General features: G+C 30.4%; 1 protein-coding gene across 3 annotated transcripts in view; it reads left to right on the top strand.

Moving 5' to 3' along the window:
* LOC106459377 (UV-stimulated scaffold protein A-like) overlaps positions 1-20,700 on the top strand; it is a 44,886-nt gene that overhangs the window by 20,092 nt on the left and 4,094 nt on the right. The window contains exons 8-15 of one of the 3 annotated variants that reach the window (XM_022385849.1): positions 1,269-1,389; positions 1,872-1,970; positions 6,610-6,775; positions 7,021-7,200; positions 7,567-7,630; positions 8,300-8,422; positions 11,101-11,206; positions 18,641-18,848. In XM_022385849.1, the coding sequence (XP_022241557.1) occupies positions 1,269-1,389; positions 1,872-1,970; positions 6,610-6,775; positions 7,021-7,200; positions 7,567-7,630; positions 8,300-8,422; positions 11,101-11,206; positions 18,641-18,848 (1,067 nt within the window). Of the gene's footprint in view, positions 1-1,268; positions 1,390-1,871; positions 1,971-6,609; positions 6,776-7,020; positions 7,201-7,566; positions 7,631-8,299; positions 8,423-11,064; positions 11,207-18,640; positions 18,849-20,700 lie in introns of those variants that run through there. The other 2 variants (XM_022385850.1, XM_022385851.1) reach the window with 2 other exon arrangements.

The following is a 20,700-nucleotide window of genomic DNA, read 5'->3' as shown; positions in this document are numbered from 1 at the left end:
TGAGAACAATATGGTCTTCCAAAAGTCCAGAGGCTTGGTCATCATATCACTTGCCCACTTCTTTCGTCTGACTATGTTGGCAGAACTTAATAAGAGCTTCCGTCTAGCTGCTCTGCAATGATAACCCAATCTGTGGAGAATCCGTTGAACAGATTTCGGGCTCATCCCACCAACTTTGGCCACTTCTGCAGTCATTAATCTGGGATCCATTTCGATGCTCCTCTTGACAGCCCTTTTTGTCCTCTCCGATGGACCAGGATGACCCGGACGCTGCTCAGTTGTTTCTTTGCCGTGTTTCCTGAACTGCACGATGATTCTATTGACTGTCGAAAGCGGGATTCCCAAATTCTGCGAAAATTGCCGCTTACTTATTCCACCATCTGCTTGACCAACTACCCTTCCTCTAACAAAATCTGACAATTCGAGAGAACCTTGAGTTCTAGGCATGTTGTAACACAAGATAATTAGTGTGCAGACCATTTTCATTTATATAGTGCTCTGTGAACACAAATTGTTAGCATAAATCATTTAAATTATGAAAAATTAGGTGTCTATATACTTGTTACCACTCAGTGTATAGTACTAGAATTTGAATTATAATTTACAGTTGGATACCAAAGTTATTGACATAAATACATTAAATAGTAGTTCAATAAAATTTTGAATGCGAGTCAACAAACGAGATGATCTGTGACCTGCCTCGAAATGGTTAATCTTCTCAATTTAAAATTTTTATGACTATATTAAAATTGTTGTAGCAAATCCAATTTAATGATTTTGTTCACCTCAGCTAGTGTATATAATGCTGTTATAAAAGTATTGTTATTAAAAGCATACTTTACCATTGTTGAACTTTAAGAAATAAAACTGTATTTATTCCCATATGTTTGCATGCCTTGAAATTATCAATCCAAAACCTATCCACAGCAATCAGTCTGTTATTATAATATATTGAATTAATCTGAAGACCACTTCAGAAGAGTTGGTAAGAATTTGTCCAAATAAATATAGACTAAAGAAACTTGAGTTATTTTGTTGTTTGTGATACTGGATGTGCAGAATATTTTAAAATTTGCCTTTATAGATGTGTCATATTATAGTTGATTAGATCTTTGTAAAAATCTTAAGTTAAAAGGTCTTTAAATTTCATTTGAACATGGAGACTTAAGATGCAAAACTTCTAATTTTCATGTTTGTTATAGAATCTCACTTAAAAAAACGAAAGTTGGGAAATTTTAAATGACACAAGTTTCTTTTTCCTCCCCCAGATTTTCACAAAAGGTAGCAACTGTACAGATTCATTAAAGAAGGCCATTGATCTAAAACAATTATTACGATCTTCAATTGAAAAATATGAAGAGTTAAAGATTGAAAAAAAGCATGACAAAGGTATATTTTGTTTGATTAAAAGCTTTTAAATGCTAATTACTAATTCTGACATCCTAGCTCTACTTTATGCACTGGTAAGTAGTGCAACGGTATGTCCAAATGATAAAATATACATACAAACATTCTTTGCAGTGTATATTTTGTCTTTTAACATCCACAACACCTGAAACAAAATATTTATGATAAATATACTTTGTTCACTGTTTTGGGTATTAATATTGCTACTAATATAGTGTTCCACCAACTAAGGTTTTCTACACCTTAAGATAATTTGCTCATTATGTTTGCTTTTCATTTTAGTAGGTAATTTGTAGATTCAATGTAAGTGATTTTTTGGGGGGAGGGGGTGTTTAGGTATTTTTGGCAGTGTTCTATCATCTTTTCCTACTGCATTGGAACTAGATTCTACATTAGATATTTTTTCAATGTTAGTATAGTAATCAAATGATTTTTAATTGAAGAAAGTTGCATTTATATTTTAGAAAGTAAAGATGACAGTGATGAAGATGAAGATTTTGAAGAGGTTGAAGAAAAAGAAGGATATGAACCTGTTATTCCTCCTCATATGAGGAATGAATATGGTAAGTATAATGTTTTTCTAATGATACATACCCTAAACATATGTTGATTTACTTAAAGAGCTATATTAAATGTATATTGTGAGCTAACTAATTTTTAGCATAAACAAATTAATTAATCTAATTAAAATTAAGCTATATTAACCCTATCACATTGACCTACTTACAATGTAAGTACATTAAGTAACTCACCCAAATTTTGTTCCAAAAACAAAACTTGTGGATGAAATTGTTTGAAACTTGAGAGGAACTTTCCTAAAGGCATTTAGCTTCAGAAAAATAAAATGTTTAATTTTTATTTTTATTTTACTTCTAATATAAATTTGTTATTTATTGTAATTATTTGCACTCAGATTCTGAGTAGTTCAAGTGCAATGTGATTTTTATGCTTATTATAAAAATACTTTTTTATTGTACAGTTTTCAAATTTCATTTACATAACCTCTAGAACCTACTAAATGAATATCAAAAACTTTTTAAGGTAAATGTTTATATTGTCATTTTCTCTATCATATCAATAACTGTAGCTATTATCATCGATGTACAGTGCAATGAAATGTTTAAAATTAAGAAATAGAAATATCTGTACATACCTTTAAACTCTTTGTCAAGTAATCTTAAAATATCCTCTTTTGGTTATATTCATAATTTCAGGTGTTTATCATTTCACTTATAGTATATTTTTAATGTTTTATTTTCCTTTCCTGTCTTTTATGGTTTATTACTTTTTCTCAACATATGCCAACTGATGCCTTGAGGCAGTATCTTTGGCAAAGATATGCAAGCCTTTAGCAAAATGTTTTTGCACTTGCGTAGTAAGTTAACCCTTGCAAACTGTAGTGAAACTTTTGTTATATTGAAAGATGATTAAACATTTAGAATATGAATTTTAAAACATAGATAATACATAATTAACTAAAATATAAAAGTAAAATTATGGAACTTTCAGATATTATGCATGCACAAATAATTTGCTACTGTGAATTAGTTTCCTGCAAATACTTGTAGTTTTTGGAGTTCTAGGTGATTTCATATCCTTGATATCCTAGTTAAACACATTTCCATGGAGCAAAATTGCAACACTGAATTAGAAACGTTTATAGAACATAAACTTGAAGTTGTTCTTCCAAATTTTTTTTTAATTATTTCAAAGTTGAAATTTCTTCAGCAAACAGTTTTATTTATATTTTATACTACAATGTTTTTAATTATAAATTTTGATTTTGGATTGATTTCAGTGTGCTACAAACAAAAATATTAATGTTTACGAACCTCCTGATTTTTTTCTGAACATAATAAGGCACTCATAGTCCCCTAGAAGGACCATCAAAATATTTTTGAATGAAATACATTAATTTGAATCTTGTGAATTAAATACAAGTCTAGTTTTATCAATTTCAGTCACTAACTGTTTCTCAACCATGATTGTCATGATGTTATGTAAATTACCTATATCTCAGCTTGCAGAAGCCATAAGATAGTGTCCTAAACCTGTAATGAAAGCTCTTTCTGTTCTTTTCAACTGTATAAGCCAGTATGACATACGTTTCAGTGGAGACTCGTAGAGATCAGAACAAAGTGACAAAATGTTAGCTTGTGATATGCTGCTAGAAGAAGAAATGTCTGTAAGCAACTTTCACCACAATTACACTATTTTTTAAGCTTGCATTATCATTGTATACTTAATTATGATATTGCAATATAATAGAAATTGTTTCTGCAAACAAGATCATGTTGAGAAATGTTAAACTTAGTTAGATCATTTTACACTTAACTGTATCAAGTTTTGTTTTACTGATCTGATTAGACATTGAATACATTATATTCAAACAATTTTTGTGCCTTACGACGTTGTTATAGTCCATTTGGCTACATCCGTAATGCTCTATTCGACAGCTGTGCAACTTGACAATAGCCCTGCTGTGTAGTTTCCATTGTAAAAGGCTCTGTCATGTGGCAGTAATGTCAAAAGACTGGATACTTTCCATAAACAATCTAGTGTAACAGGAAAACAGTTTCCTTGTGCCAGTTTCAGCAGTCCAAACATACAGAAAGCCATAGAGGGTACATTTGACAACTTCACCCATATTTCTTCTTATGAAATAACAGAAATAACCATTTAATTCTCCAGCTGCTTGAGGTATGTGATGATTGAATGGATATGTTGTGAGAGCAACTTGTGTACACGTGACTTGTGTTGCTATTTTCAGATGAAGGTCCTTCTTGATTATGTCCCATACTGTTGCCTGGGGCATGTGGATATCTTTTGCTGCTGACCTTTGTGTCTCTGTATTCTCATTTGTTACAAGGCAGGAAACTTTGCTTACCATGGCTTGTTGCAAGCTTCTTTCTGACTAGTTCTGGTGTCCCAAGTTCATACATATTCATTTGTTTTTCAATGCCATTAAGCAAAAGGGATATTCTCACCTTGAAAAATCAAAATCTCCAATTTGAACACATCTTTATGACTTGAGTATATGAAAATTTTTTTTATAGGATTGGCTGATTAGTCTTTTTTTTTTGGTGGCATCACCCTACCTACAAAAAACAAACAATGTCAAAATGTCGTTCAGATATAAACCTTTCCACCACAACTTTGTATTGTGGTTGTCACATGACTGCTGATTTGCATTTTCAAAAGCATATTAATATAATGTTTGTTTTGTTTGTTTGTTTTTAATTATGCACAAAGTTACACAAGAGCTATTTGTGCTCTGCCCACCATTAGGTATTGAAACCCGGTTTCTAGTGTTGTAAGTCCGCAGACATACCGCTGTGCCACTCGGGGACTAATATAAGGTACTCAATCCTCTGTAAGTATTGTAAGCAAAGAAAATCACCAAAATGAAATGTTAAAAAATATATACAAATAATGTAAAAAAATTTTTAATGAACTTGTTTTTATTCAAAACCGTAATGATCAAACTTAACACTGTTATGTGTGAAGAAGGTCGATTGTCAGCAAAACCTGCAAAGGAAATATATAAATTGAAATTTGCTGATTGCATAAGTATTCAGCTCTCTAAGTCAGTACTTGGTGGAAGCACCTTTGGCACCAGTTACTATTGTGAGTCTTTTTGGATAGAATTGTGTAATGTTTGCCTATTATTTCTGGCAAAATTGCTCCAATTCTGACAAGTTTGTTGGGGATCATTTATAGACTGCAATCTTCAAATATCTCATAAATTTCTGTTATATCTAAGTCAGGACTTTGACTGGGTCACTCTAGGGCATTCACTTTATTCTTTTGAAATCACTCAAGGTAGTACTTCGAGTCATTTTTCTGTTAAAATGTGAATTTTTGACCCACTTTTAGGTTCTTGGGTCAAGCAGGTTTTGCTCTAGGATTCACCTATACTTTGCACCATCCATCTTCCCCTCAATCCTGACTAGCTTCCCAGTCCCTGTTTATCAGAAACATCCCCATAACATGATGCTGCCACCACCATGTTTGACAGTTGGGATGGTGTTGACTGGGTGATGTGCTGTGTTGGGATTGTGCCAGATGTAATGCTTTGAATTGAGACCAAAAAACTCACTTTGTCTTATCTGACCACAAAACCTTCTGCCACGTATCTGCAGTATCAATTACGTGCTTTGTTGCAAACTCCATATGAGATTTAAGATTATTATTTTTTAGTAATGGCTTCTTTCTTGTCACTTGCCAGTACAGGCTAGCTTTGTGTAGGGACTGGGATAATGTCAATGTATGAACACTGACTCCCATCTCAGACATGGAACTTTGCAAATCTTTCAAAGTCACTGTTAGCTTCACAGTGACATCCCAAACCAGTTTCCCAACTGCTTAGTTTGGAAAGGCGGCCTGATCTGAGTTGTGACTAGGTGGTAAGAAACACATTCCACTTCTAAATGATGTATTTCACTGTACTCAAAGGGATAATCAGTGACTTTGAAATTTTCTTGTAACCTTCTCCTGATCTGTGCTTCTCTACCACTTTATCCCTGACTTGTTTGGAAAGCTACTTGGTTTTCATGGTTGGTTAGTTGTATCACTATATAAGTTGTGGCTTGAACAGATGCATTTATTTTGAAGTCAAGTTAAACCACTTTGATTACACACAGACAGAGACCATTATACTAATTTTGTGACCTTCAAACCAATCTTTTGCACCTGAATTGGTTTAGGGTTGCTGTAGCAAAGAGGGTGAATATTTATACAATTGAGAATATTTAAATTTTCTTTGAAAATCTAACTTACGTAATATCAACGTTTTTTTAGTTTTCTCAGTTTGTAGTAGATTTTGTAGATTCTAAATATATAAAGTCCCATTTGAAAGTTTCATAATTGCAAGCTCAAATGGCAAAAAAATGTGGAAACTTTGCAGGGGAGTGAATACTTTGCAAATATCTCTTGCAAATTTCCAAGGCTGAGAATTTGTACAAATGTCATCATTTAAAAATATTCTATTTCCCATAAGCAAGGTAATCAATAAAAAACATTCATCTCAAGTTTAAAAGTGATGTTTTTGTGGCTTGTTTTTAAATTATTTTTTTGTACATACTGTTATGATATTCCAGTAATAATATAATTTGGCTTATCATTTTTATAAACAAAATTATGCAAGGAAAATGTATTTATTTTTCAATATACTGATCAAAGTTATATTGACTCTGTTCACGGCAACAGGTATATCTCCCCAGTTACCTAAAACTTCCAAGTATACCCATCCAACCACTTCTAGACAGTGGAGTGTAAAAGACAAAAATCAAGATGAAGATAAGGATCCAACTTCATGGATAACAAATATAAAAGCACTTTGTACAAAAATGTCCAATTCTAACCAAAGGTGAGAATAATCTAGTGAGTGTGTGTTGTTTTATATGTATACACACAAACAACACAATACAGTCTAGAGAATTGTTCTATCCTTATGATCTTAGAAATGCTATAAGCATTAATGTATGAATTTTTGAGAAACTTTCAAGCATAAGTAAATTTATACAATAATTCATGAAATAACCAGGATCAATTAAATTTCTGTTTTGTTTTTTTTGTTTTGTTATACAGTTCTATTTATACAATTTTTTTCAGTTCAGTACAAAATACAAAAGAAGATAGTAGTCCTTCAACAAGCAAAGATTTATTACTTCATTCCAAAAACACACAGGATCCTGTAAAAGCTAAACTATTGGCAAAAGCACCTCACCGGCCTTATGATATCGACCTTTACCACTGGGAAGAAGAAAAACTAGAAGTTCCAACAGTTGTTAAGTGTGTATGCTCATTTTATATGAGATAAAACTTCTTAAATATACTTCATAGTAAGGTTAAATACTGTAAGTTTTTATATTTATGATTTAATTTCCTATATTGTCAGGTGTAAAACATTTTAGACATTTCAATTATCATATTGATATAATTATCATATGACTAGACATTTTAAAGTTTCTGTAATGTTATTCTTTTATTAAAAGTAATGATTTTTTTTATTTGAAAATAAGATTACAAGAAAAAACAAAATTATACAATGAAAAACTTGTGTTAAAACTATGATGTTACAGTTTGAGTAAAGTTAAGTATATATATTAACTTTTTATGAATGAATGGTTATATTACTGATACGTATAACAATTATAGGTTTGATTCTCTTCACAAGTTTTGGCAACCAATTGAAAATGAAACAACAGAGTTCCAAGCTCAGGTATTTTTTTATGTTAGTTGTGTCATGTATATTCAGTAAAGGTATGCATACATGAATTCCAGAAAAACAACTCATGAGTAAGCCTTATGGTAATTTTTGTAAAAATAGTTTTTAAAACTTTACAGGATTTTTTAATACAATGGTTCATAGTTTTTCTGTATTCTAAATCCTTAAATTATCACTGTTTATATTTTTGGTATTATTAAGGTAGAATGTGAGTTTAGTTTTTCTTACTGCACTTAACAACTAAACAAAGTTAATGTGACCTGGTGATTCAGTGGTAAGTCTTGAGGGTTTATAATGCTAAAAATCAGATTTCAATACTCGCAGTCGACAGAGCACAGATAGCCCATTGTGCAGCTTTGTGCTTAACAACAAACCAAGTGTGATATAAAACATTTGTATCATAATTTTTAAACCTTGTAATCTGCTAAGGTTCAATTAATCTTAAAATAGTAATTTTTGTAAACCTAAGAAAATTTTTAATTGATAATTCTGTATATAAATTTATAATCTATGTAAATTGTTTAATTATAGACTTTCAGGAGTAATGTAAGTAGGTATTTTAACATACTTGATGATCACTATCACTTTGTTCATGATTTTGTACCTGAGGCAGATTTATTCTGTAACATTATTAAGAGTATTATTTAACTTTCAATATTTCAGGAAGGAATAGCTTCCTTAAGAAGAAGAGCTATTGACTTCAGCGGAGAATTTGTTCCTGTCAAATGGAAGTGTAATGCACCTCTTACAAATGGAAAACTGTGCCCACGACAAGATAGGTTTAAAGTATGCTTAGGTTTTTTTGTACTTATTTTCTTTTGTGACTATCATGTAGATTATAGAAACAAAAAATTAGGATCTCTCTCACTTTAGCAGGATTACAAAGCACCTTGCAGTTGTCAAGTGTGCTACTGCATATCAAATTTCAAAAATTTGTAACTCAGAAATAACGTAGACTTGTCATTTTGTAATAATTATTTAATTTGCGAAGAAAAATTAAAATTGTTTTCAAGCTTTCATATCTGTGCAGCTCCAAGGTGTCCTGCCTGTATAAAACAATGAAAGTATTGATTTATTTTATAATTTTTCTGCCCATCCCAATGCATGGGTTTATATTTGCTAAGAAACTATCTTTCCTTGAAAATATAATAATGCATTTTGTCTTTCCCAGTTACTTTCTTTGTGATATTATAGTATATGGTCTGAATTATCAATAATGAAACACAACTTTGAAAATAGCTGTAAGGAAAGTTTACCACTTAGATCAGATTATAAACGTTTTATTTCTCTCACTACAGTCTCAGTCGAATCAACCCCAAATTGACCTTCATAGTTTCTATATTATAACTTCTAATCTGTTTTGTGTATCTTCATGAAATTTTGCAAACTTTCAGTGATTATTAATAGTTATTTGTATTTAAAAAATCCAAATTTTTAATACAGTAGTTTCACTAAAAATTTCTCCATAAATATATGGTGTCAAAGTGTTGATTGCTCCATATGCAAAGTGATTTTCATGTTAAGATTAAAAATACTTTTCTACATCTGAATAATCTCAAATTTCATTTGCATAAGCTCTAAAACCTCCTAAATAAATTTCCTACTTTTTTTTCTACCCGAACTCTACGAGGTTGATCAGTTTGACCGTCATTGTAACCATCATGGAAAAATCTAAATTACCCATTTTTTTTTGTAGAATGATTTCAAATAGTAACATGAAACTACATTTATTTATCCTAAATAGCTTTAAACTCGTAACAGTATACATTTGTTTATGCATAAACTTTATTGCCCTTTGAACTGTGTCAAACTAATATTCTCACCACATAAGTTGTAAATCACAATTCTCATACTAGAGGAAATTAATTATTTTTTTAACATTGCCTTATAAAATTAAGAACTTAAAACTTATATTAAAATTTGGATTATTGACTACTTTTTATGCCATGATAAAAAAGTAGTTTAGTTAAATTTTGAATGTAACTCATTAAAACCTCATGACATGCACAGAAAGAGACGCTAATCTTGAAAGTGTTATGTCGATGTTGAATAAATAAAGTGGTATCAGCAGTAATTTATGGCTTTATAGAAAAGTGACTAGATGGGGCTCCTGCAGGGATGAACATAGGAACTAATGAGTCTAGAAGACCTAGGAACAAACCACATATCCAGAAATTTTTTTGTAGTTTCTTTAAGCATTCTTTTCATTCCTGAAAGTATTTTCATGTTAAATCTTATCTGTTTGAAAGCTTTGGAAATTTTATTTTATGACAAGGCATCAGATAATCCTAGGTTTAATGAACATGGAAGTTGATGGCAAGGTATTCCATGACTCAAGTCCATTTTTTATTGAATATTATTATTAAGTTTTGTGTTCAAATAATTCACATAAATAAATGAACTTGTTAGGTATTAAAACAGAAACTATATTTATTATATATATAAATTTTTCTTATTTATAAATAATGTTAGCAAAAACATTATTCCCTAACTTGACAAAGACAGGATGAGGTCCTGGGTGACTTATAAATGTGCCAGTTTTTAACTATCATGAATCAGAATAAACCACTTTATACCTACTTTTTTGTGTATGTTTAAAAACGTGATATTTTCATTGGCACCAGAAATCTGAATTATTGTCAGCATTGTTTGCAATATCATTAATGTTAATTGCTTAAGAATTATTCCACATTCGCATGTGTATAATATGCATGATGTAGTTTAAAAAATCCTGCTTTTAAAATTTTGTCAACGTTGTAAGGTTTTGTTTACTTTATCTTTGGTTTTCAAGATTGTTGAAATTTATTTCAGGTAAATAATGTTGTGTGCTCATAAGTTGTTGTAATTGTATTACACATTTAGAAATCTTATGATGCACTTTAAATAATAAGGTACAAACATGTTCCCAGCACATAATGTGTTTTTGATAATTATTACCTTTGTCAAAAATTCTGTAGAAATAGGGCTGTATTGTCTGTTCAAATAAAACTTTAAAGTTTTCTTCTTGATAAAAAATGTTTAATATTGTAAGGAAAAATTTTACTTCTGGTAGGATCCAAGATTACCCTAAAAACAATTAAAAGGTTTGTTATACTAACCAATCAAGCACTTTCTGAAAATGTATTGGTATTGTAGATTTTATAATAAAACAGCTGTTATTACTTGAAGGGTGTTATTCTGTTTTCTGTGTTTTGTTGTTAAATTTCTAAGGGAGCTAAGCAAAATGCATTGTGTGCATTGCATATACTACAGTATGTTTATTATTTTAAACATAGCAATATACCTTACCTGTGATATATTTTTGTTGTTACAATGCTTGTAGACAAAATGTTGTTGATCTTATTTAAAATGAAATTTTGGAGCTATAATTTACATATAATCTAAATTAATTATTTTACAGTATTAAAATGTATATATTTGAATTTCAGTGGCTTTACACTATTAACAAGCTTGCATATACTTAGTGCCCTTTCCATGGCCCAATCATTACCCGAGATGAAAAAGGGAATGCTGTAAATTCAGAAAGCAAATATTCTCACAGTCAAGAAAGTCAACCTTCTACTTCTTCAGGTAGGTTGGACAATAATCAAGTCATATCAACAAGTAAAATTACATCCATTACTATATTATATTTAGTTTGTACTTAGAGTACTGGTCTTATTAAAATCATAAGTAAATACATTGTTTATAAAACGTTTAACTAGTATTCACTATCAGTGTGTCTGTACTTTATGCACCCTTACGATGCTGGTCCCAGTAAAGTAATGAGGAAAAGCATTAGTTATCCAAATAGTCCAGAACTGTTCATCTTCATTGTATCTTGACTTACATGTTGTTTGATGATGGTGTTTCCAATAGAATCATAACAGATAATTACATAATGGCTATCAGGAAATGTTTTCAGGGTACAGATTATTCCTTTATAGAATGCAAAATGTAATATTTTTCAGTAGTTTGATGAGTACCTTTCCTTAATATCGCCAAGCATTTTGACTAATTCTTTTCAAACACTTAGTATCATCTCTTAATACTTTGATTTGTTTATTTTTTTACTTTCTATCATGTCTCATGGAAATAACCAACTAAAATTAGGGTTTCTGATTATTGTAATTTTCAATTATTCCAACTATCCAAGTAATCAAAATATTTCCGCATTAATTTCCCTTTAATATTATTATGTTTTATCAATTCAAGTTCATTCAACTTTGAACTGGTATGGCCTGGTGATTAGGCGGGATCGCCTAGTGATTCAAGGGTCTCGGGTTTGATTTCCGTTGCCACCAAACATGCTGTATGTAAGAGATCTTTCATCTGTGGGCCATTATATTTGTTTTTTAATTATGCTGAGCTACTAATGCTATCTCTCACCATCTGTAATTTTGAGCTGCTGACTAGAGGGAAGACAAATGGCTGGCAGCATCCATCCACCATCCACTCTTTGGCTACTTTAATGTTAAATAAAGTGGGACTTTACTAAATTTTTACATTATGTTTGTAATTTATAATTGTGTAACTGTATTATTTAATGTTAAATAAGGTGTAAAATTACTGTTTTTACATTGCAGTTTGTAATTTACATAACTTTATTCTTTAGTGCTAAATGAACTGTAAGTTTACTTTTTCTATATTGTGTATGTCTTAGGTTTGTAATACCACAGCTCTTAGTTTCCTGAATTTGTGTTCTGGTGGAAATTATGGCAGACCCCAGCAACTCTGATCACTAAAATAAAATTTTGGAGTTATAAATTACATATAATCTAAATTAATTATTTTACAGTATTAAAATGTATATATTTGAATTTCAGTGGCTTTACACTGTTAACAAGCTTGCATATACGTAGTGCCCTTTCCATGGCCCCATCATTACCCGAGATGAAAAAGGGAATGCTGTGAATTCAGAAAGCAAATATTCTCACAGTCAAGAAAGTCAACCTTCTACTTCAAAGAGCAGTATTCTGTATCAACTTACCCACATCAGCCTTTTAAATGTGATAAGTTACAAATGTAAATGTACCAATTGATTTTCAATAAACAATAGCAAAATTAATATATTGACATGGCATTAAAATTTGCAATTATCAATCATTTTATAAAGGTAACAAAACAGACATGATATATAAGTTTGCTTCTACATTATACTTTATGTCGTTTAGAATAATATCAGAAAACCAACTCCATGATCGATTATGTATAAATGGGTTGCAATTGCAATACAGCCTTCATTAGGCACAGAGAAAAAAAATTGCTTTTGTAGTAACTCAATCAACCATGGAAAAAAGCTCCTGACTGTAATTTTGAACTACTAACTTAAGGGAAGGTAGCCAATTAGCAGCAACTTTCCACCCATCAAACATGCTAAGGGATTGATTGTCACTGTTATAATACACCCAAAACATAAAATTCTGAAATATTTGTGATAGTATATGGATTTGAACCTGGCTCTGAAATTCAAAACACTAGCACCCTTTTCTTCCATAGAATGTAATTGGATATTTATTGATCAGTGACATTTTCACCTCCATTATTTGCATGAGCAAGTTTCATATGAACCCGTCTACAAACCATAACTTTGATGAGAACTAACTTGAAATTGTATCAGGCAAAAAAGTCCACATTGTATTAATGGTAATAAATTTATATTAAAAGATAGGCGTGTTTTTATCCTATCATTATTATGCAATTTTTTTAATTTCTAGTATTTTTTATAAATTTTACTCTTTCCCCCCCCCCCCAAACCATAGATTTTGAAACTTCTTTTTACAGTGATGCCTGTTTCAGCTTATTGATAACAATTATACCAGTATTCTTTTTGAGGAACAGTTTCTCAAACTATCAGTCTATAACAACCTAATGTAATTATTTTATATAAGGTAAAGCATGCAATGATCCAAAGACTGCTAATAAGCGTAGTAGTATCACTTAGCTCATTATGTTTGACAGTGGGTGTGTCTCATGATGCCATTGCCAACTAATCACCTTCCTAGTTCAGAGGGAAAGCTTAATATGCAGTCGCTAATAGACCTCTCGTACCCATGCGTTCACATGTTACGACGAAGGTACGTTCTCTTGTTCTTTTCAAAATTTTTGCAAATAGCTAAACACTTTCTCTGCAAGTGCAGATAGTTATCGATGTACTCTGTGGAAGAGTTCGACTGTGGTGTTTTAAAAACAAACTTTTGAAACACACATGGTGCAATACCTGGAAACAATGTTTTGTTCAGGGAAAGTTTGGAAAATTGGGGACATTTTATTTTTTGGGTAGTATTAACTTATTAAAATTTGTTACATGTGGGAAGTTTGTTTGGAAAAATTGACATTTGCTTTATCTTGCAGATGATATAAATGTATTAAATATATATAATTTTATATACAAACCAAAAAAGTATTTTCCTTTCACTACAGTTTAAGAGTTTAGAAGTTTAACAATGTCTACATATCACTGTGAAACAGAAAAATGTACACTTTGCAGTCTTTCTGTTATTAATTTGAATATTGGTAGTTTGTATTAAAAATACATAATTAACTTACAGGGTGTCCAGAAGTCTGGACCCATAAGGAAAATAGACATTATATTCATAAAGTTAAACAAACACATTTCTAATGTCAGTTGTACATATTTCAGGAAAGAAAATACCATGATGACACAGTATACCAAGAATTGATATGTATAGCTGTTAATGGCATGCAATTTGAATAATAAATGGATTAAGAACATGTTGTGTATTTTTCCCTATGGGTCCAGACTTCTGTATATACATGTATGGTGAATGTTAATGAATGATAATTCTGTAAAGAACTATTAAATTTTGGATTTGTTATGGTGCATATAAATCTGGAATATAAATTTTCCACAGCTTTGTGGATTTTTGAGTTTTTCTTTGACATCTGGGTCATTTTCTGTGATTTGTGTAAATCTGGTTTTATAAATATGGGGGGGGGTCAGCCTACACTACCACAATGTTCCATGTGTTTGCAGTGTTTTTTAAACAAACAGTCTGATATATAATTACAATGCAACTCCCTCATTGGCTGCTCTTCACTGAACATTCCACAGCACATGTGCTATGTATTATAGCTATGGCAGCCTCCGTCATGCCTATGTAAAAACAGTAACTTGTCAGGTAAAGTTGAAATAGAATCTGTCGAAATCCATCTTTATAATTTGCCACCCAACTTCAAAAACATAATCAATAGACCATCCTCTTTTCATATGTCGATTATTTATTAGATATGTCAAGCCATTTATAGTAAAATGAGCTATAAACTGGGATGAAAACACTGTTGGATTTATTTCATCATTGAGCTGTTCAGTCATATTTTGGCAGCTACATGGAGCTATTTTAGCCACATGTAATGTAAATGGACACAGTATCTTTCAGATGAAAATGTTTGGATCTAAAGGGAATTCTTTTACTCTGAAAGCTGAAATTTTTCAAATGTAGGCAGGAACTTGGCTGGTTTCATGTAGGCAATAATAGGGTTACTTACTAACTTAGCGAAAATGATGATTGACTCTTTATTGTTCATGGGTGATGAACCAGAATAGATAACCCCTTTATTGAGGATAAACAGTGGATTTTTCACAGGATACAGTGCACCTGAAAATATTCATAATTTGTGTCCCAAACATGCTCAGACTTGTTCTGAGATCACCTAATTTTCTTACAGATGTACTCATGCTACACGCTTTTAGCCCATTCCGTAGGATTTCAGAGCTTTTTATTTTTTCCTGTTGACATATCTGATAAATCAACTATAATTGCAATTTTCGTAGTCTATTTTAGTTAAAAGTCTGTTTCAACAACTGTGTATAAGAAAAAATTACTTTAACCTATAACCCATAGGTTTTATGGGAAGTAAATATGCTATAAGGAGGGAAAAAATAAAGCATATTTATTAAAAAAAAAGAGATAAGAAATTCAAAAAACTGAAAGTAGCTTATTTCTTGATTTGATAGAACGCAGGAAAAAAATTTCTGTTTTGATAATGGTTGGCTACAGTGTAGTTTAATAAGGTTTCACAAAAGTAATAATAAAAATCCTACCTGCTCACCCTAATTTCTTCCTCACAGTGTTACCGTAATCACAGAATGTTTTGTTTTGTTTTTGGCCAAATGTGCAATGACATAAACATAATAAGGACAGAGATGTGTAGAATATTCATTTTGCCTTTTCAAAATAATAAATTGTTGGCTCACTTTACACTAGAATATTGTTTTGTACAAAATAATGATTTATTTCATACCCATGAAAACAAAGAGAAAAAAATTTATACTACAAAAGAAATCAAATTATAACACAGCATTTTTGGCTGGAATGCCTTTCCTCTGGTGGCTTTAAACTTTAAATCCCCAGATGTAGGTCATGCTGGCCTAAAACATCTATTTATCATTTATCTTTTTTTTTTTTGGAAATACAAGTTTTTCTTCTTTTTTGTTTAATTATACCACAACAGATTTTGTAGGACTTGTTATTTTATACTTATGATAATCTTATTCTCCTCTACCTGCCCTTCGGTAGCATAGCAGTTTGTCAGCAGACTTACATTGCTAGAAACTGGGTTTTGATACCCGTAGTGGGCAGAGCACAGATAGCCCATTGTGTAGCTTTTGCTTAACTTCAAACAAACAGTTCTCCTCTGCCCATAACCTTAGACATTTTCAAGCAACTTTTTATATTAAGTTAATAAAGTTGACTATCCTAAAACAACAACTCACAAATATCTTAAAACTGATATTTTGCCATTTTCTAACATTTATTTAGTACATTTCATGCAGAAAAATGAAAAATATAAAACAAAATTGTCATTTCTGCACAGGCAAAATAAACAAAACACTTGTTGATTTTTTAAATATATTTTCTGCCTATCCGAAAGAATAACTTTATTTTTGTTAAGAAACTATCACCTCTTGAGGATATATTATCTATTTATTTATTTTCAAGCAATTTCTTCTTGTTTTTTTTTTATGTTTAGTGTTTGTACATGCTTTGGTTGGCACTCTTTTCTGATGTCACAGTAAGTGATTTGATTATTTACTAATGAAATGCAGCTTTGGAAACTGTTAAAAGATAGATTAAATATGATTGGAGGAAAAATTAGACTTTTCAGGTAATAGAGTAAATAAAGTGATTTGAGCAGTAATTTATCGTTTATTGGGAAAGATTCTAGTCAGAGCTCCTGTATTATTAATAAAGGCATTCAGTGGGAAATTCTGAAGACTTAGGAATAACTAACGAAACTTGGAATTTTTTTGTAGTTTCTGTAGAAGCTATTTTCATTCTTGAAGATGTTTGAATGTTATTATCTGTATGAAAGCTATAGAAATTGTCTTTAATGAGAAGACATCAGATAAGCTTAGTTAACTTTAATGAGTACAGTATATGATGACAAAATATTCTGATAATTCAATTCCTTTTTTATTGAATATTATTTTTAGGTATTCAAACAATGTACAAAAATAAATGGGCTAAATTGCTGATTATTTATTTCTTAATTCCAATCATAATTTGTTTTAAATATAATTATTATTACCAGTGGTAGTGAAACATTTTCTTTATTTGATTATTAATTTTTTGATTTACATGACATCAGCGTGTGGGTCACTGCAAATTTGAAAAACAAACAAAATGGCAACCACATAGTAATCTTGATGTTATTGATTTGTCAAACAGGAAATTTTCAAGTTATCTTTTAAAAGCATTTGCTGCAAAAGATTTGGCTAAAATAAATTTGTTTTTTGTTTGTTTTGTTTTCACAAAATGTGCAAATGGTAACTGCCAGTGGAAACACTGAATATGTCTATTATATTAAATGAAGGGTGATTTAAAAATGTATAAATAAAACACCAAAATTAGCTAAAATAGGAAAATTAATCACATGATAAAAATCAATAAGTTGAATTTAATAAAATAATGAGTCTAACAAACAGTTGATTACCAAATTTAACTAATTGTCCAACTGTACTTTGAGTAGTACTTTTCATTATATTGCCTAGTGCCTCAAAATACTTTGGTTTGTATTTTTCATTACTTTTCCTAGTATCTCATAGGATATTGACTAATACTTTTAACCATTTTGACTACTATCTTATACTGATTAGTATTTCGTACTTTGGTTTGTATTTTTCATTACTTTGACTAGTATCTCATAGGATAGTGACTAATACATTTTGACTAGTATCTTATACTATACTGATTAGTATTTTGTGCTACTTTGACTAGTACCTCATTACTTAGTTTACTTCTTTTTTGTTATTGTCTTAGGTGTAAACATCTTTATTTTTATTTACTCATCTTGATCACTAGCAACACAAAAATTAATTAAAATCCTTAGGGACATGATATAGCTTTTTGATTTTAGAGATTTGCCTTTTGCTGTTTGTTCTGTCTATCTGAAGCTCTTGATTTCATTTCTTATGTCAGAATATCATATATTACTGCATCAGAAGTGAAACAAGTTTTATAGCTTGTAAAGGAAGTAATTTTTGTTTGGTGAACTATTTCCTTTAGCCTGCTTTTTTTTTATCAAGTTTTCTTTGTTGGTTACTGGTTTGTAACGTCTTGTACTTACTAGAAATTCTCATTAACAACAGAAACTTAAAAAGCTGAAACTTCTTGGTAAGAAATACCCAGGGTTTTATTTTATAGATAACAGATTTTTGTATTAGAACATTTGAAAGATGGTCCTGATTCTAATTTTTTAATCTTCAACTTGGTGAGTGGGCACCCAATAATTCTGTGTTTATAGAATTTCAATTTTAAGGAAAAATAAATAGTCAGAATATATATTATGACAATACTTTGGTAATAAGTTTTGTCGTAATTGTTTTGTCTGCAGCAGTTTTGTCATTTTGTAATTATGATTTGAGCTTTCTGTCCTTATAATTATAGTGTTGTTTTCAGTTTTCATGAAACTGCATATTTCTTGGTTATTTTTAATTTTGATATGAAAGTTGTATATACATCTTAATGTATTAAAAAATTTTTACTTCTGGTTGGGTTTTAGGAAAACAACCTGACTGGCAAGATCCAGATCTTCTGAGAGATATAGAAGCTGCAACTGGGATCAACCTTGAATTGCCACACTGCCGGGGTAAAAGTCAAAAGGGAAAAGGAAAAGGGAAAAAATCCAAAAAGAAATATCCTGGCTTAATAAACATCAAAACCTATCAGAACACAACAAGAAAACGACTTTCGAAAAAAGTTTTCAAAAAGTGAGCAGAAAATGTTAAAATTACCAGTTTAAATATGACATACATTAATTACTTTTTGTAAAAACAGATTTATATATTAATAGTTTTTCATTAAGTACTATGTTGTTTTATCTTTATTCGCATTGCTTTTTAAGAAAAAGGTATTTTTATGAAGGGTTTATTCCATAATTTCTGATTAAATTAAAGAAGCTAGGGAAGAAAAATGTATACTTCTGTAGAACATTGTACTGATTTTATGATAAGTTTTTTTACTCCACTGACTACCTTGAAAACTTAATATTAAAAATGAAATTTGTGAAAACAAAAAAACAGTGAAGACCTTTAGTTTAGAGAAGAAATTCTAAAAAGGTAAAACCAGTGTTTGCTAAAAAACAGATCTTAAAGATTTGATATCTAGGAAGGAAATTGATTACTAAAAAAGAGGAATCACATGGTAGCTTCAAGTCTCAAGGAAAGTTCTCTTTAAAGAGTAATTCAACATAACCCTGTTTCAATTAATATCTGATACTATTCATATTTTCTATCAAGAAAAAAAATTACTCACTTTTGCCAAAGTTCTCTAACTAATTCTGAAATACAATAACATTAGGAATGTTTGTAAAAGCATCTTCTAAGCCTGTTCTTTATCTTGTTCACAGCATTCAAGAAAGACAACTATCAACTGAGGTTGTACTTGTTTAATAAATAGATACTATTATTTATTTCAAATAGTATGAAACTATTAAAAGTACCTGTTAGTTTGGGGCAAAATCAACTGTGATTAAGTTATTTTTGACACATTTTTTAATATGTGTCATTATGTATAATTTGTAAAAGATTTAAACAGAAGTGAAGTATATTTTGTTCTTTTATGCATATTCACAGTTATAGGAGAAAACTTTGGCACTTAAATCACTGACATTCGTACATTTTTAAAATATAATTTTATTCTTCTGCATTTCATTGTGAACTTGCAACTTGTGGCTTTCATTAAAGAAATCCTCCTGAAGCTTGTCATGATTGACTGTATGAAGTGTGTTGTATTTATGAATTATACCCATGCTTTTGATAGTTGTTTTGCTTTTGAACAACCTGCATAGAAAACTTGAGTGAGTTATGATATTGTGTTTTCTTAAGGTTTACTGTTATCTGTCATAATAGTGTAGTCCTATTAGGAAGTTTCTGTACAAGTGTATCTTTTATTACTGTTACCTGTTCCTTAGTTGTCTGTTCATGGCCAGATTTTTTATTTCTGAAATAGAAGGTTTTCTGGTTTTACAGTACATTTGTAGTTTCATTGAATTTGCAGCTGTCTCTTGTTCCCTTCTGAAAATTGGTTGTTATGGTGTGGTGTAATTACCTATATCTCAGCTTCAAGAAGTCATAAGCTATGGATCTAAACATGTCACAAAAGCTCTTTTTTTCTTTCATTTTAACTACAAAAGCAACAGTGCTTCTAATTAAGCAATTTGCATAGAGGTCAGAACAAAGTGATTAAAGCTTAGCTTGGTGATGTGTTACTTGAAGAAAAGGTACCTGTCAACAACTATGCTACAATTACAGTCCTGATTTTTTTTTAAAGCTTGTATTTGAACTCTGAGAGTAAAATAAATTTTTTGTGTTACAACATGAGGAAGGCTACTTAAATCATTTAGCACTCAATTGTATCAAGTTTTATTTTGCCAACAAGGCTGCTTTGTTAGGACTTATTTGCATTGTCATACCAGCCTAAGTAACTCCTTGAATAGGCAAAATAAAACACTGAAAAGAAATGTAAAAGCAAGGATATGGATTAATATAAAATGTATTTAAAACTTATTGCATTATCTTCTGATAAACAGTTAAATATGAAGTTGGCTTGTTTATAATTTTG

This window comes from Limulus polyphemus, unplaced genomic scaffold (assembly GCF_000517525.1).
Source record: "Limulus polyphemus unplaced genomic scaffold, Limulus_polyphemus-2.1.2 Scaffold599, whole genome shotgun sequence".
Classification (NCBI taxonomy): Eukaryota; Metazoa; Arthropoda; class Merostomata; order Xiphosura; family Limulidae; genus Limulus; species Limulus polyphemus.
Note: the sequence above shows the minus strand (reverse complement) of the source record. Positions and strands in the feature narration are given on the sequence as shown.